This window comes from Danio rerio, chromosome 25, assembly GCF_052040795.2.
Source record: "Danio rerio strain M-AB ecotype USA chromosome 25, GRCz13ab, whole genome shotgun sequence".
NCBI classification, from domain to species: domain Eukaryota; kingdom Metazoa; phylum Chordata; class Actinopteri; order Cypriniformes; family Danionidae; genus Danio; species Danio rerio.
The window spans coordinates 9,900,725-9,917,721 of NC_141045.1; the positions used below are offsets into that span (position 1 = coordinate 9,900,725).

Genomic DNA, 16,997 nt, shown 5'->3' on the forward strand with positions numbered 1-16,997 from the left:
CGGCTTTTGCTTCTATCTCTTGTGGAGCAGATACGCACAGAAATAGTCTCTTGGTGCGGCGCTCTGAGAACGTATCACAGAACGGCAGCTGCCTTTAGATCAGGCTAGCATTTTGAGCACCTGCCGTCGTCCCGCAGGAAAGAAAACGAGCTCTATTTAATATGAGATCTCAATTGTTTCTCCTGGATAGAAACATAGAGCAGATGGAAACTGCTTTTTTGGAATTTTCAGAGTTTCAGGGGGAATCTTGACCAGCGAACACATGGTTAGATGGTTGAAGAAGCTAGTTGAAGTTAAGTTAGATGGTTAATGCCCATAAAGATGCCATGGTACTTAATTCTTATGTTTGGAAGTAGTATATAAAAACACAAAACAGTTTGGTGTATATGTTTTAAAGCTGTATTCAGTCTGTGTTCAGTCTTGGGCGGCATGGTGGCTCAGATGTTTGAACTGTTGCCTTACAGCAAGAAGGATGCTTGTTGGAGTCCCGGCTGGGTCAGTTGGCATTTCTGTGTGGAGTTTGCATGTTCACCCCATGTTGGTGTGGGTTTCTTCCAGGTGCTCTGGTTTCCCTTACAGTCCAAAGACATGCACTATAGGTGGATTGGGTGAACTAAATTTGCCATAGTGTGTGTGTGTGTGTGTGTGTGTGTGTGTGTGTGTGTGTGTGTGTGTGTGTGTGTGTGTGAGTGTGTGTGTGTGTGTGTGTGTGTGTGTGTGTGTGTGTGTGTGTGTGTGTGTGTGATTAAGTGTGTATGGGTTATTCCTAGTACTGGTTTGCGGCTGGAACGATATCCGCTGCATAAAACATATGCTGGAATAGATGGTGGTTCATTGCGCTGTGGCAACCCCTGATTAATAAAGGGACTAAGTCAAAAGATCTCAGAAATAAAGTCTAAGCTAAAGGAAAATTAATGAATAAATGTTTGTTCTTTGTCTAAAATGATTCCATTTCTAATACTGTTGGATTTGTTTATTTATTAAGTGAAACATTGTAAATGCCTCTCTTCAATTATAATAATTTGTTTCTGTGTGATTTCTAACTTTACCAGAACAAATGAAACACACTTGTACAACTAACTTTATGGGGACTTCCAATGTATGTAATGTTTTTTATACTGTACAACAGAGTTGCTCAAACTAGGGCCCACGGGCCAAAGTTGACCCATGGTAACCTTTGATTTGGCTAACTGTCCCATTTGAGAAGAGAGGGTGAATGACAGGTATTTACTAATATAGATTTAACAGATTAGCATTCATTTCATTAATTAATTTTCTTTTCGGCTTAGTCCCTTTATTAATCTGTGGTCGGAATGAACCGCCAACTTATCCAGCATATGTTTTACACAACGGATGCCCTTCCAGCTGCAACCCATCACTGGGAAACACACTCATTCACACACATACACTAGGGACAATTTAGCTTACCCAATTCACCTATACCACATGTCTTTGGACTCGTGGGGGAAACCGAAGCACCCAGAGGAAACCAACATAAACACGGGGAGAACTTGCAAACTCCACACAGAAATGCCAACTGATTCAGCTGAAGCTCAAACCAGCGACCTTCTTGCTCTGAGGCAATTGTGCTACCCACTGCACCACCGTGCTGCCTAACTTGACCAGTGTTTACAGCATTCAACCCCATAGTGTTAACATGAATCATTTGTTTTTATTGTAATAAATTCATTATAAGATGTAAAAAATATATAATGCATTGGGTAAAACCATTAAAGTCATTTGTGCTATTTATTTAGAAATATTATGAAATAAATTAGGGGAAAAAAAAAACAAATGGCAACCTTAATGGAATATGGGGTGGCTATATTTACCCTTGGCCCACAACCCTTAATCAAGTTTGATTTTTGGCCCTTTATAAGAAAATATTTGGCATTCTGTGTGATTTAAGAGACGTTTACCTCACAGGCTCCACATGGTCAAACTTTACTGGTATTGCAGGAACATTTGGTCAATTCTATTATAATAAAATCCTTTTTTTTCCGGCTTAGTCCCTTTAAAAAAGAGGTCGCCACAGCAGAATGAACCACCAACTCATCCAGAATATGTTTTATGTAGCAGATGCCCTTCCAGCTGCAACCCATAACTGGAAAACTCCCATACACACTCATTCACACACATAAACTATGAACAATTTGGCTTACCCAATTCACCTATACCACATGTCTTTGGACTTGTGAGGGAAACCGGACCACCCAGAGGAAACCCACGCTAACACAGGGAGAACATGCAAACTCCACACAGAAAACGGCAACTGACCCAGCCAGGGCTCGAACCAGTGACTTTCTTGCTGTGAGGCGATTCTGCTACCCTCTGCGCCACCATGCTGCCCTCACAGGAAACAAATGTTTAACATTTCAAAATACTTCATTTTTGTGTGATACATGAGTTGTTTTCCTCATAGGAATTTTTTTTGGTTCAAATGTACTGATATTGCTTTACTTGTGTACAATTAGTCACCACAACGTAAGGAATACAAGGTATACACACGTTGGCACACACACACACACACACACACACACACACACACACACACACACACACACACACACACACACACACACACACACACACACACACACACACAGTCCTCAGTTGACTTTTTTAGTAAATGATGGAGAAAGCCATTCTTTATAAATCAAAACCAGAAAGCAAACTTAACAAAAGTAACGTCATTTGCATTCTTTCTATAGTGAAATCCCATTAACAAAAGCACAGCAGGAGAAATATCACCCACAAGAGAATGATTTGCTTCTCAAGAAACCACAATACATTCTGTTCAGGATTTATGGAGTTCAAATGAGCAGCGTTTATTTGAAATTTAAATCTTTGGTGCCGTTAGAAATATATGCTTAGAAAAAGGGCTACTGTTTGAATGGTATTGAATGTGAATGACTTCAGATATCAAAAGTTATTAATTGCTGCATTGTGTTTGCAGAATCAGGCTACAGGTTAAAGACAGCAAAGAAATCTATGAATTTAAATATTAGTACATTTAATTAAGTAGAGGCTTTTATTCAAAGAGGCAAATGAGAACAATAGAAGCACTTTAAAAGCAACAATACACAATGTAGATGTGTGTTTTTAAAACAAATATACTGTCAGGATTCTGCCACTTTGGTCTTGTTAATTCTTGGTTTGGAGGCAGTGTCTAGACACTAGTCATGTCTTGTCTAGTATGTTGTGCTCGGCTCGAGTTTTTGAGTCGAGCGCTCATATTTTCTGTCTGTCTTTGTATGAGTGCCGACTTGGTAGCCCTCGGGATGCGCACTCTAGTCCTGGTGTGCGTAGTTTTGTCTGCGGCATGCTTTTCTATTCTCATCGTCTCAGTCTAGTTGGTTTCGGTTTGCGCTGGGATGGAACATGCACGCCCTATGTGTGAGTGCACGGTAAGTGTTTTTTTTTTTTTTTACCGTGCATTCGTGTCTACATTCAGTCTCCTTTTAGTTTTGTGTAAAGCCCATGGCTTGGTGTTTACATTGTGACCACATGCTTTAGTGTTGTATTTCATGTGAACACACAGTTAATGAGTTCTCTCATTCGCTGCATGTTCTAGTCCTGTTTTACGTAAGAATGTGGCTTGTGTTGTGTCTTTGTATCATGTGCTCCCATTTATTATTGTCAAGTGATTAATTGGTTTATAGTTTTTTGGTTTGCTTCCCCTATTTTTTTTCCCAGTGTGCTCGTCCGTCGCTATTGAACCTTTGTCTGTCAAGCCAACCAGAGTCAAATCTGATTAGTTATGTTGCTTTGTTTTCCCCCCACAGGTTGTTTTAGTTGTTTTTGTGTCTTTAATCTAATAAAATACTTGGTAATTTGCATTAGCCTCATCCTTCCCAACCACAAACCCTGACATTTACACTATAAAAAATAGTATGAACAAAAAGACATCACAACAAAGGCGTTTATATTACTTCAACTTATTTAAAAAATATTTATATCAGATTTCAACTATTTGTTTAAAATCATACAAAGTTCAATTTAATATTTTAAGTCAGTTGGACTGATGTAAGTTGAGATGACTAGACAGGATAATGTGATTCAACTAAAAAGTGTTTTTGACATTGTACGACAGATGTACATGGAACAAACAGACAAATAGGTTTAGAATAAAAGACGAAGTGCTAATGCGGGCCATGATTCATTTTAATGTCAATTTAATTGCTAATGTGAGTTTAAGATTACACACTTAGATATTGCTTGATATTATTAGCAAGTTTGCTATCCCGGGAGAAAACCCTGAGCTCTGAGATAATTGAGCCCAGGGCTTCCATCTCGTCGAAAAGCATGTAAGGGGGTACGAGATCAAGTAGTTCTCGAGAGCTCCCCCTGTTAAAAGAGGAAAGAGGAAAGATGGGGTGGATGGGGGGCTTCTCTGGAAAGCGAAGATAAAGGAGTAGTTTTAGACAGGCTATTTATAGTGAGTTTGGACTTATGTGATTGGTTTACTCATGATTGATAAAACTTCACTTAAATTTGTTGAGTTTTTCTAATGAATTGACTTCAAAGCACTATTAGCCATAGTATTGTAAACGGAAAAAATAAGAAGCAAAAGTGTCCGATTATATATTGAATTTTAACTGATGCATTCAAAAGTTGTCTCATACTGATTTATTTAGCATTTCTACAAAGGAAATAAATGTGTTAGGGATGAAAGTAATGTGAATAATCTTCGCCTGACAGCTCGTTTTATTAATCTTATTTAACTTTAGGAACAGTCAGGAAAGACAACAAAAATCATGTGACTAAGTGACTCATGCTATAAAGTGTCCAATTTTCTTCTAATAGGCCCCAAGACTGCGCTCCGTTGTCTTTTAAAGTGAGACTGGAGAGAAAAATACAGTGTCAGACTGAAAGCTTTTTTTCTGAGAAAAAAATAAATAAAAAAATAAGCAGTCTAAAAGCTGTACTACCCCTCAATCTTTTTGACAAAACAATGAAAAGCCTCTGTTTCTAAAAGCACTTGTACCCATCCCTGCATAAATCCCATGAAGCTAACAATTACTCTTTAGTGCGGACACTGACGCCTGTGTCAATATATAGGCCATATAGAAAAATGTGCTTTTGTTTTTTAAAAGATGCATGAACGCTAACCTGCCAACGCTGGCACCACCACCCATTTAATCACAGAGAAAATGCTTGATGGCTGCTGTATGCTTCGTTCAGTAGCTCAGGCTACAATTCATCGCAGGATCAGATTTTACAGCGGACTCAATGCAAAAAAAGCTGCTTTTCAAAACGGAAGCCAGTTTCTTGCTTCCCCTTAACAACATATAATTGTGTTATGAATATATAATGTGCCTTTCATAAGGAATAAATCCCTCTGATGTAATCTGCCGTCTATGAGACTGCCTCAACGTTTTGGCTATTGACACACAGTCATGCAATTTGCTTCTCATTTCATGGACTTGAGAACCGATTCAGTTCAGGATAATGATGTTGACAGTTGAGCTGTTTGGGATGTGATGCACTTCCTGGGCACAGGTTTAGTAGGGTGTAGGGATGAAGTATCCTCACCACCTCATGTTTCCTTCCCGGGCTCAATGAAAATACAGTATGTGCTTCAGCCTACTCTTTTTTTGCAAGGTTTTTGCAAGGTATTGGATGCAAATAGAAGTACAATGGCAAGTTTAGGGTTGGAGAAGGTGTAGATGTTAATAACGATGATGGTTGGGTTTACGGTTGGGGAAGGTGTAGACGTTAATGACAGTGATGGTTGGGTTAAGGGTTGGAGAAGGTGTAGACGTTATTATCCATGATGGTTGGGTTTAAGGTTGGGGAAGGTGTAGATGTTAATCAATGTGATGGCTGGGTTTAGGGTTGGAGAAGGTGTAGACGTTAAGAACGATGATGGTTGGGTTTAGGGTTGGGGAAGGTGTAGAAGTTAACAAAGATGATGATTGGGTTTGGGTTGTGGCAGGTGTAGATATTAATAACTGTGATGGTTGGGTTTAGGATTGGGGAAGGTGTAGAAGTTAACAAAGATGATGATTGGGTTTGGGTTAGGGCAGGTGTAGACATTAATAACTTGATGGTTGGGTTTAGGGTTGGGGAAGGTGTAGATGTTAATAACAGTGATGGTTGCGTTCAGGGTTGGGGAAGGTGTAGACATTAATAACTGTGATGGTTGGGTTTAGGGTTGGGGAAGGTGTAGATGTTAATAACAGTGATGGTTGGGTTTAGGGTTGGGGAAGGTGTAGATGTTAATAACAGTGATGGTTGGGTTTAGGGTTGGAGAAGGTGTAGTGGTTAATAACAGTGATGGTTGGGTTTAGGGTTGGAGAAGGTGTAGATGTTAATAACAGTGATGGTTGGGTTTAGGGTTGGAGAAGGTGTAGACGTTAAGAACAATGATGGTTGGGTTTAAGGTTGGGGAAGGTGTAGATGTTAATAACTGTGATGGTTGGGTTTAGGATTGGGGAAGGTGTAGAAGTTAACAAAGATGATGATTGGATTTGGGTTGGGGCAGGTGTAGGCATTAATAACTGTGATGGTTGGGTTTAGGATTGGGGTAGGTATAGACGTTAATTACGATGATGGTTTGGTTTAATGTTGTGGTAGGTATAGACATTATTAACTGTGATGGTTGGGTTTGGGTGTAAAGTAGGTGTAATACAGCGCCATCTTCCCAACAACACTGTTTTGATATGTCGGTTTCCGTTACTTCAATTAAGCCTCTAACGTACTCCAAGTTATGCCCTTTCATGTAACACTCCTGTCTTGCAATCCACAGACAGACCCTACTCTCTACACATACATTTTGTTACAAGTTTCAGATCACACATCACTGTCTACATTTCTGTAAACTTGAAATACGTTATTTAGGGTGTGTTTTGTTGTATGTTTCAGATACACGTCCTTCTTGTACAGGTCCAAGTAAAGGATGACAGGGAGTGCTGTACAGATCACCTATCCACTGACCTTAACCTAAACAATAACATTTTCAAAAGTAAACATAAGAGAGAAGTGCACTGTTACCATGTATAGTAGTTTGACTATAATTTTACAGTGGTTTTATCTCTATTGTGGAACCAGACTGGGAACATCGTACAAAGTAAGCTACTGAGCAAACTGACCACACCAGATGTACAGGCGAGGCAAACGTATTTGATTTAAAATCACAGACACAATTAATTTGTTTTGCAGTATTCATTTGGTGCTGTGGAAAGTACCACACAAAAAGAGTCAGTTTTCCTTTATGAGATGTCCCTGTAAATACCATAATTGTGAAAAGGAAAAAAAGTTGTTGGCGTCATACTGCCTTACAGCCTTCATTTTGTTTAGAAAATGCAGTCAAGCGTGTACTGAAGTGCATTTTTGCAGTCTCGCAGTAAATGTAGGCTGAAGCACTTATTTCCAATGAGCCTCTGTTGGATATTTCTCTCCACTGAATGATCATGATATGTGTGTGTTTGTCTGGACACCAAGAGGGTTACAAATGCCAGTTATGGCTCCACTGTCACCACAGAACGACTGTCACACTTAGTAGATGCCGAGGGCATTAGCAGGAGTGAAGATAGTAACTTCAGCACGTTAGTAGCGGTATAAGGCGCTCTGACACAGTTGTGGCAGTGTTAGATTCGTTAAAGAAGATTTGCTTCTGTGACTTTGTAAGCTGCGCTGTTCAGAGAATATACTGAATTTTAGACTTTCCTCTCCATCCTATTGCTCCTAGAACAGAACAGGACAGAAAAAATAAAACAAGAGAAAGCAACAGGAAGAAAAGTTCTGGCAGGAAGCCCAGAGTGTCAGAGATTTAAAGCAAATCCCCCTGATGGCAGAGTGATGGGCTGCTGGGAGATGTCAGGGTAAAGGGATGAAGAGATGGTCTTGGGGTTAAAGGGGCAGGAAGGATCAACACGCCATTACGGCTAATCAAGTAATGCCTAATGGCTATGAGCCGGAAAAATTACAAGAAAACATGCCTACATCTGCAGCAAGTTAAATCGGAAGCTGATTTACAGAAAGACCGAGAGATCGTACGTCTCTAAATAGTTCTCAAAATGCTCTTCAAATATAATGATGGAAAAATTGAAAGTGCCTTAGCGAGTGAGAGACGAGAGAGAAAGAGGTCACCGGTCGGTTAATTTCAATGGCGCTGCCGCAGGCGACTGATTGCTTCTACATGATGGACAGAGAGACAAAAAAAGAAAGACAAGCAGAAAGTGCAAGTCAGAGGAAGTGCTCCCTATGGAGAAAGCGAAGGCACACTGTGCAGTTATGAGATTTCCTCTTGAAATGCATTTTTCATGAGTGTTTAACAGCCGCTGGTGCACGTCTATGAGCGGCAGGTGCTCCGCTGACTGCATTAACTCCACCGAACGACATGCTTGCTTCCAAACAGCTTCATATCCTTAACAAAACACGAGCGGTACATCAGAGCTTAAATCAGTGCTTAAAATAGGACAAAAGCAAACGCAACACCTCCTGCTTTGATCAAACACACCCAAAAAAGGCAACCTAGGTAGGAGGCTTGCTAGCTTTTTTAACGTAGTGTGTATGTTTACACAACAGCGGTTACCCACCTCTAAAACATTTACAACCAAAGAGCTTATGCAATTTGGCATGTGTGTTGCAGCACCACCAGATCTGGCAACCCTGCTGTGGATGCACTGATTGGAACGGCGAGGAAAGAGACAGGAGAGAAGAGGAGAGCCTTACCTGTTGTCATTCAGCTGTGTGTATCTGGGCTGAGGGTCTGGATCTCTGTCATTCACATCATAACTGGCGTCAGGATCCTTAAAACAAAACAGTGTAAATCGAAAGCCTCCGCTTTAGGGCTGTCACTGAGAGAATATACTCTGTTTTTTTGTCTTGCAATGCTTGGATTTGTCTTTTTAGGCACTGAATCTGAATATTCACAGAGGTGATATGCAAAACTACGTTTTAATAATCTAGTAGCTGGTCTAATTAGGCTAATTCAGGGCCATGTCCACTGCACCAATGTGTTTCTGAAGGAGCAAACTGACTGCTGATTTAAATTCAATTGGTAGAGATGGCCAAGGTGAAAATGCCTCCAACCCCTGAGACACCGGAGGCGAGAAACATTTGAGTAGGGAGCATTATGGGATAGAATGTACAATAAGGCTGAACTGAAATATTCTGTAACATCTCCAAATACCTCATGAAGCCACTGTGAAGAGTCTCATTTATATGCAAAACCAGGCATTACGCAAAGTTTTCATAATCTTCAATGTATTACATTTTATACTGTGTAAAATGAGAAAATTGCGTATTCCTGAAACAGAACATTAACAATTCAGTGAAGCAGAAATGTGTAAAATTACACATTATCAAAAGGGACTAGTAAGTGGGCCATCTGAATGACTCATCGGTGTTAATGAAGCCCTTTATAATTAGGCTGATTTGGGGTCACGTCCACCACATGCATATCAGACATGCTTCTTCATGTGTTCAGACTGAGCTCCATGGCCTGAAACCGAAGCTTTTGAAATGATTTCAGATGTGAAGTAATGGCCAAAGAAGTCCATCTGTCTGCATTCAAGTCCAATAATTAAAAATAGCACTGACTGCAATAGCCTTCTATCGCATAATGTTCAGTATGGTATGATATAAATGTAATGTTTTTCATTGAGATTTGATGGATGTTTTGATAGCATGAATAGAGTTTACCTTGGCAGTGCTGATAGTCTAAGAAGAGCACAATGGGTCAACAACAAGCTATAAAGATTATATATCTCAATTCAATTGACTTTTTTTTAACATATAGTGCTTAAGAATGCTGCGGAGGTAGGCAGCTCAGGTTTTGAAACAGTCAATAAATGAATAATGCATGTCAATGTCAATTTATTAATAATATAAAACAAGATATTCGATGTACAAAAGAGGGCAGAGCTTATGAATGAATCATAAATGCCTCAAAAAGGAAAATTAAATCAGAAAGAATCAACTTTTTGCATCAATTTAATTCATTTGACAAATTTTAGACTATTGATCACAACAAAATGTTTTTTTTATTGCATTTACAATTGTTGAGTTAATGGATGAGAGGTTAGGGGATGGGATAATAATGGACATTACATTAATGTTTAAAATTTAATTTGCATTGTCATACAAAAGACCAAAAAAAAACAACCCAGGTTCATTCTGGAAACTTAGCCCCGTGGTAGTTTCTGGAGGCCGTGAAATACGTCCCGGGAGGTCGGTATTTGTGCAGTTTTTGTTTTCGCGAATACGCGAGAGGCCATTGTGCGCACTTTTTCGCTTTTCAAACGCCTCTCGCGAGCACATGCCGTTCGCGCCTGCGCTGTTCTCGCGTGAAAAGCCGCCGGAGGCCGACTGACTGGATGACTGAACGATTGACTGGGCGGCCAGCCAATCGGGCGACCCAGCCACCCTCCTCCTCCTCAATCTTCCTTAAATCCAAGCGACGATTAACAAAAGCTGTTAAAAAAAAAAAAAGCCCTCGTCCGATTTTGACCGTGTTTCCGGATTTCGCCGCATTCTTGCCCTGTTACGAACTCGTTCGCTTTATTTTTTGGATTCTGTTTTTTGTCTTACCTGATTTCTGGAACCGATCTTCCCCGGACTCGAACCCGGTCGTACGCCGCGGCCAGCTCCTCCTCCAGTGGGAAAGCCCTCCACACGGAGGAGGTGAGCCGGCAAACGCGAAGAGGAGTGGCGTCACACCACCCCGTAGCTTTCACTTGAATAAACGAAATGCGGCCATATGTAACTCCCGCCACGTAAATCGTCGTCTCCAGAAATGTCTGCGGAGCTACGTTTTCAGAATGAGCTTGGGTTGGAATAAATGGTCCAGTCCATAACTAAAAAACCATAATGTGATCCGAACCGTGAGATTTGTGATCTGTTACACCACTACTGAACACTAATAAAAGTATACAAATATTAGCTCTTTTGTTTTCCTCACATAGTTTTTGGCCAGATCAGGGTGGTCCTTCTCAATGCCGTCATCTAGAATGGTCACGACCACTCCTCGCCCAGTGAACCCTTGAGCCCAAGCCTCCTTCACATTCAGGTCTCCATGGCTGGGATTGTACTGCAAAGAACACACAAAAAAAGTCCACCATTACTCAAAATTTCAACTCGCAAGTTCCCAGGAAGCAGTCAAAACAGCCAATTATTCCTCAGCTCTTTTATTTCCCCACAGCAAAGGCAAATGTTGGAAACTGCAAAAGCTCCTGTGTGCGGCGCAGAGGAACAGGGGCCCTCCGAGTCATTCTGGGAGATTGTGGTTAACCAAGCCTCGCACAATTTGACCGAGTCGTCCCAGTAGGAGACGGCCACCTGCAGTACTTCACACACACACTTGGATGTGTTTACTAAGAAAGGCCCAGCCGCAAGAGCTATTGCTAATGACAGATGACTGCTCACACTTTTTCCTCCCAGATGGCACCCTGTCTGCAGGACCATCCCAGACAAGGTGCGCAAACTCATTCCTTTTAACCTGACAGCTTTTTCCCCATGGAGTGAGCTTTCCTCGTTCCATCTTATTCCTCTCACTCTTTTTCATCTCCTCACACTTTGCCTTATTTTCAACGCCATCTGTTAGAAACGACACGGCTGGATTTTTCCTTCACAGTGCAAAGATAAACGCAAAACATACAGTAAAAGTGGAAATTGGGTGCCGAAACACAATGAAAAAACCTACAATTGGCACATCGTCAGATAACTGCCCTCTTCACAACCTTGACAACAAGCATACAAATAAGCAGGCAGAATCAAATTGCTCATCGCTCTGTGTTGCTTTTTCGGAGTAAACAACTTAAAAAGCATTCATTCCCTTGTCAGCTATGATACGATCTCCATTTTGGAGTATGAAAGCACAAAAAGCGCTCGCGTTTGGGGTAACGTCTGACAGTAACACGTACAGATGTGCTTTAAAAGAGGTTGTGAAGGAGCCGCAACTTTAACAGATTAGTATGCTAATGGGGAACGGCAGCTCTTGCGCTTGTTTTGTCATCCGTGGCCCAGGATGCTCTTTGGTCGTTCGGTTCATGCATTAATATGTTTTGGACGACAGCTCGTCTTCTGAATGCAGAACGAAGCTTTTAAAGCAATCTATGCAAACAAACATTTGAAGGCAGGCAGATATGAGTGTGTATTTATGCGCACGCCCACACACACACGGTAATTATTTTGTGTACGTTTTATATCGGCTCGGTGTGTCAGAGTCTGTCAACTCTTAATGAAATGATTTCAAAAAGATTCAGCAAAGGTTAATATGATGTTGTGCCTTCTCTGTCGGGGGAACGTGACCATAAATACATTAGCTCAATTTAGATTTGGTGATCATCTGTGTGTTTGCACGGGTCACAGCGCTAACCTGAAAAACAAATATTAAAATATTAATGGCGTATTTATTGGACCATTTGAGCTGGCCTGAAATTGCAATCATTTCTCTGTGATGTTTTTCAAATTCACACTGAATTTTCTGCAGGAAACATTAGTAGCAATAAACACTTTAGGCTGCACTGAAACTACTGTCTTTCATTCAAAATACATTTGATTATATTGGATTAAGTGAAAAAAAAAACATGGTTTCTATGATTTTAACCTGTTTTATTGAATTTGACTTTAAGCAAAAAAGAAAGCCCCTAGAAAAAAGGTCTCTATGGGATGTTGTTCTGAGGACTCAATTATAAATCATAATATACAGGAATGAATGCGTATGTGTTCTGTTGTTACGATGATTTTTACTTCATATCTAATAAGCGTGTTCTGTGCAACTTTCAAAACAAATTTTGCAAATACATTCTTTATAAGCTTCCTATTGAAGAACAGCTAGCTACAATGGCTGCTTGAGGGTAGTAGCATTAGACTGATGTATAGTTTGTCAAGATTACTTGTGTTCTTTTTTAAGTACACTGTAAACAATAAAGGTTTATTTACAGGTAATTGTTTGTATTTTTTTTTACCGATTTTTCCATTTTTTCATTATACAGAGAAATAGCTGTTGTTTTACAGATATTTTTTTAATAAAAAAATTCTAACATTAAATTTACAGTTATTGCTTGTATTTTTTGTATTGTTATTTTTCTGCTGTTTTTTTTAAAGGAAATTTAATATATTTTTAGAGAGTAAAACTTAATTTTACGTTAATATTTACAGACTATTCTTGTTAAAATAGGCAAAAAAAAAATTCAGTCAAATTGTTTTTATTGAAGACTCATATGAAGATTAGCGTGAGGTTAATAATGTCAAATAATAGCCTATTGTTTGTAGGCTACATACATGCACTGTAAACTATAAAATGTTTTTTTACTACTCTTTACTACTACTGTTACTATGCTAATTGTTACGATCACCAGTGATCTAGCGGCTGTGGATCGCTGGAAAACTACACACGCGCTACTTTAACGAACTACAACTCCCAGCATGCACCTCGCACACCTGGGTTCCTAATTCTGACTGATTACACACAGTCAGAAGATCCTTATAGACTGATGTCAGGGATCATAAACTCAGCACACACAGACACATCATTGCTGAGTCTCAAACTTTTTAGTGAGCATATCGACGCATTTCCTCTAGCCTTGTCGCGTTGGTTATTATTTTGTTTGCCGCCTTTACGCTTGGGATTATCTATATGCACCTGTTTGTTTCTGTTTTAAACTTTAATTGCAAGACGATTTTCTTAATTAACTGCTATTTGATCCATAACATTGTTGTGCAGGCGTCCTCAAATGACACTAACCTTGTTTTTTTTTTGTGAAACGATGACCAAATGTGTTATTTCTAAAAAAGAAATAAAAAATTACACATATAACAAATATGTATTTTTTCAAGCAAATTGTTTTGGAATTCAACCTACATATGATAAAAATATTTGTTATACTATATTACAGTTATAGTTATATTTACAGTGTTTTATGACAACAGCGATTATTTGTACCTAAGCTTTTTTTCAATCATTCTTTAAAATACTTTTTTTCATGCACAATTACATGAATTAATGTGTATAATTACAGTAATAACCTGCATAATTACAGTAAAAATCATTATAATCACATTAATTAATCTGTATAATCACAGTAATAACTTGTATAATTACAGCAATATTCATAATAATCACATTAATCAATCTGTATAATTACATTAATAACCTGCATAATTACAGTAATAATCTTTAAAATTACATTAATCAATCTGTCTAAATACAAAAATAAATTAATTATTAATATGACAGTAATAATTGTAAAATTGCAGAAATAATTAGTAAAATCACAATAGTAACCTGTATAATTACAGTAATAATCATTATAATCTCATTAATTAATCTGTATAATTACAATAATAACCTGCATAATTACAGTAATAATCATTATAATCACATTAATTCATCTATAAAATCACATTAACAACCTGCATAATTACAATTATAATCTTTAAAATCACCTTGATTAATCTGTATAATTACAAAAATAAACTATATATTTACAGTAATAATTAGTAAAATTACAGTAATTACCTGTTCTTTTCTCTATTTTTTCACAGCTTAAATGCAAATGATCAACAGTAATAAGCTGTAATTTAAAGAATTTTGACCGTAAAGTATGTTCACTGTATTTTTTTACAGTTTTTGCATGTAATTTTGTGAAATTGTTATTTTCTGTAATTTATCTCTGGAAGCCCTGCTGTCAGTCTTATGACCGTTTTTTTACTGATTATTTTTTTTTTTTACAGTGCACTGACAAACTGTATGGACAAAAAATTCTTTTGAGCTTCGCGTAATAAAGAAAGTCATTCATGTTTGGGATGTGAAGGAAAGTAAAAACTGACAATTTGAATGTTTGAATTAACCTCACCTTCATAAATGTTCAATATTCATCAGGCATCTTCATCTTATCTGTGGGTGTTCGTTGTTTGTTGCTTTATGTGGTTACAGGAATGCTTTGTATTCTACTTAAATGCACAGAGTCGCCTCAACAAAGAAACAACATTCAATTCCCTTTCATGTAGCTTTCTGACACTAGAAACTAAGGCAAGCTGAAAGGGTCCAATTGCACAATCCTCTTTTGAACTCTTCTCGGCCTCGGTCAGGTCAGAAAAGTAGTTTCAGAAGCTGGAAAAAGTTTGTGTGAAAAATTCCAAACAACATTTCCGTCCTTACAATAACATGCTCTGATGTATCATTCACAATGAGACATTTATGAAGCAAGTGAAAATGCTCTGTTTTGATGTCATGCCATCTTGAGACTACAAGCACACAGAATGCTGTTAATGTATTTCAAAACAGACATGGGGGATTTAGAGCAGGGGAAAAAATCAGAGAGAATGTGGAAGCGCGCAGATCAAGGGAAAACGCCTTTCCACCGCAGAAGCATTTTAGACACGGTGCATTCAAAACCACAATGTACAACCACAAAATAAATACATGTGTACTTTCCACATACCAGGTACCACTGCTGGGGGAATTTGGGATCTGTGGGTTCCATGTGAATGTCTCTCTTGCGTCTCCGCTTGGCAATCTGCTGCTCTGCCCAAAGCACCTGAAAATAACACACAGATTAGAGGGCGATATTTCGAATATAACACACCCACGTCCTTGCGATTCTTCTCCATTTTCACCTTTAACTAAGGATGTGCGTCCCTTTCGCACTGTTCGTCCTCACTCTAAAAATACCTCCATTTCAACACTCACCAGCACCGTTCTTTTCAATCTGCTGTTTTATAGCATTCCATTAAGCTGTGTGGTGTGTGTTTGCACTTCAGCTTGCTTTTGTTTAGCTCCGGTACACAAAATACATATTTTTTTGTTATCAAATTTAAAAGATTTGAGTCTTTCTGTTTAAAAAAAGATTTACCCATGCTCTAAATTGTTTATAAAGAGAGAATTTTTTTCAATAAGAACAGATTTAATTTAGGCTTTTATTTACATTATAGACATATTACATTACAATATAGAGATTTTACAGCATTCAATGTTAGTCATGGAAGCTCAATCATGCTTGCTTGATGCGCAAGAACTCATGAGGTTCATTCTTTTAAGTCACATGGCATGTTTGAGCTACCAGATCAACCACTAGCTATGTTTCATCCACCTCCAGCCTCCGGCGCCTAGACTTCAGCTCTGCACAAGAAGTTTGGCCAGAAGAGAAATGGCCATGCCCAACTGAGCCTGGTTTCTCTCAAGTGTTTTTTTTCCTCCACTTTCGTCAAGTGGTAAAGTTTGTTCCTCGCCACTGGCTTGCTTGATTCGGTCTGTGGATTTGCTCTTCAGTGTTTGGACTTTCAGCAGTGAAAATTAAACCACACTGAACTGAACTAAACTGAATTTCAACTCTGAAAACTACACTGACACAGATTCAATTTACTACAACTTCTATGTTAAGCTGCTTCGACACAGTCTACATTGTAAAAGCGCTATAGAAATAAAGCCAAAAAAAATGTAACCTATTTTTATGCACATTTTGTATTATCGCATAAAAAATGCTTGATGGAAATGCAAAGATGTGCATAAATGGGAATTAAAAACACATATAACACCTATAACTGAGTAGGATAAACTTTTTAATCGATTAGAAAAAAATGGACATAAACTACGATGGAGACACTTTTACCGATTAAATTTCAGTGTGATCATTAAAGAAGTCATGTGATTTTGTTATAGGAGATCATGGGATGATAAAATAGGGTGCTTTGGACAGCATTAATGGACAAACCAGCAGAGCGAAAACATTGTAAATTTTTTGGTCACTGGTCATTCTAAAGGGCAGTGCGGTGGCTCAGTGGTTAGCACTGTCAACTCACAGCAAGAAGGACGCTGGTTCGAGTCCCGGCTGGGTCAGTTGGCGTTTCTGTGTGGAGTTTGCTTGTTCTCCCTTTGTTCGTGTGAGTTTCCCACAGTCCAAAAACATGCGATGTAGGTGATTTAAGTAAATTAAATTGGCCTTAGTGTTGGCCTTAGGAGATTTGCTCCATAAAACATATGCTGGAATAGTTGGTGGCTCAATCCACTGTGGTGACCTCTGATATAGAGACTAAGCTCAAGAAAA

At 38.7% G+C, this 16,997-nt stretch overlaps 1 protein-coding gene across 3 annotated transcripts in view; it reads right to left on the bottom strand.

The window, feature by feature from the left end:
- furinb (furin (paired basic amino acid cleaving enzyme) b) overlaps window positions 1-16,997 on the bottom strand; it is a 161,119-nt gene that overhangs the window by 68,106 nt on the left and 76,016 nt on the right. For 2 of the 3 annotated variants that reach the window (XM_087310973.2, NM_001045109.3), the window contains 3 exon segments: window positions 15,396-15,491; window positions 10,910-11,038; window positions 8,680-8,756 (listed from right to left, as the gene is read on the bottom strand). In XM_087310973.2, the coding sequence (XP_087167099.1) occupies window positions 8,680-8,756; window positions 10,910-11,038; window positions 15,396-15,491 (302 nt within the window). 3 annotated transcript variants of the gene reach the window in all.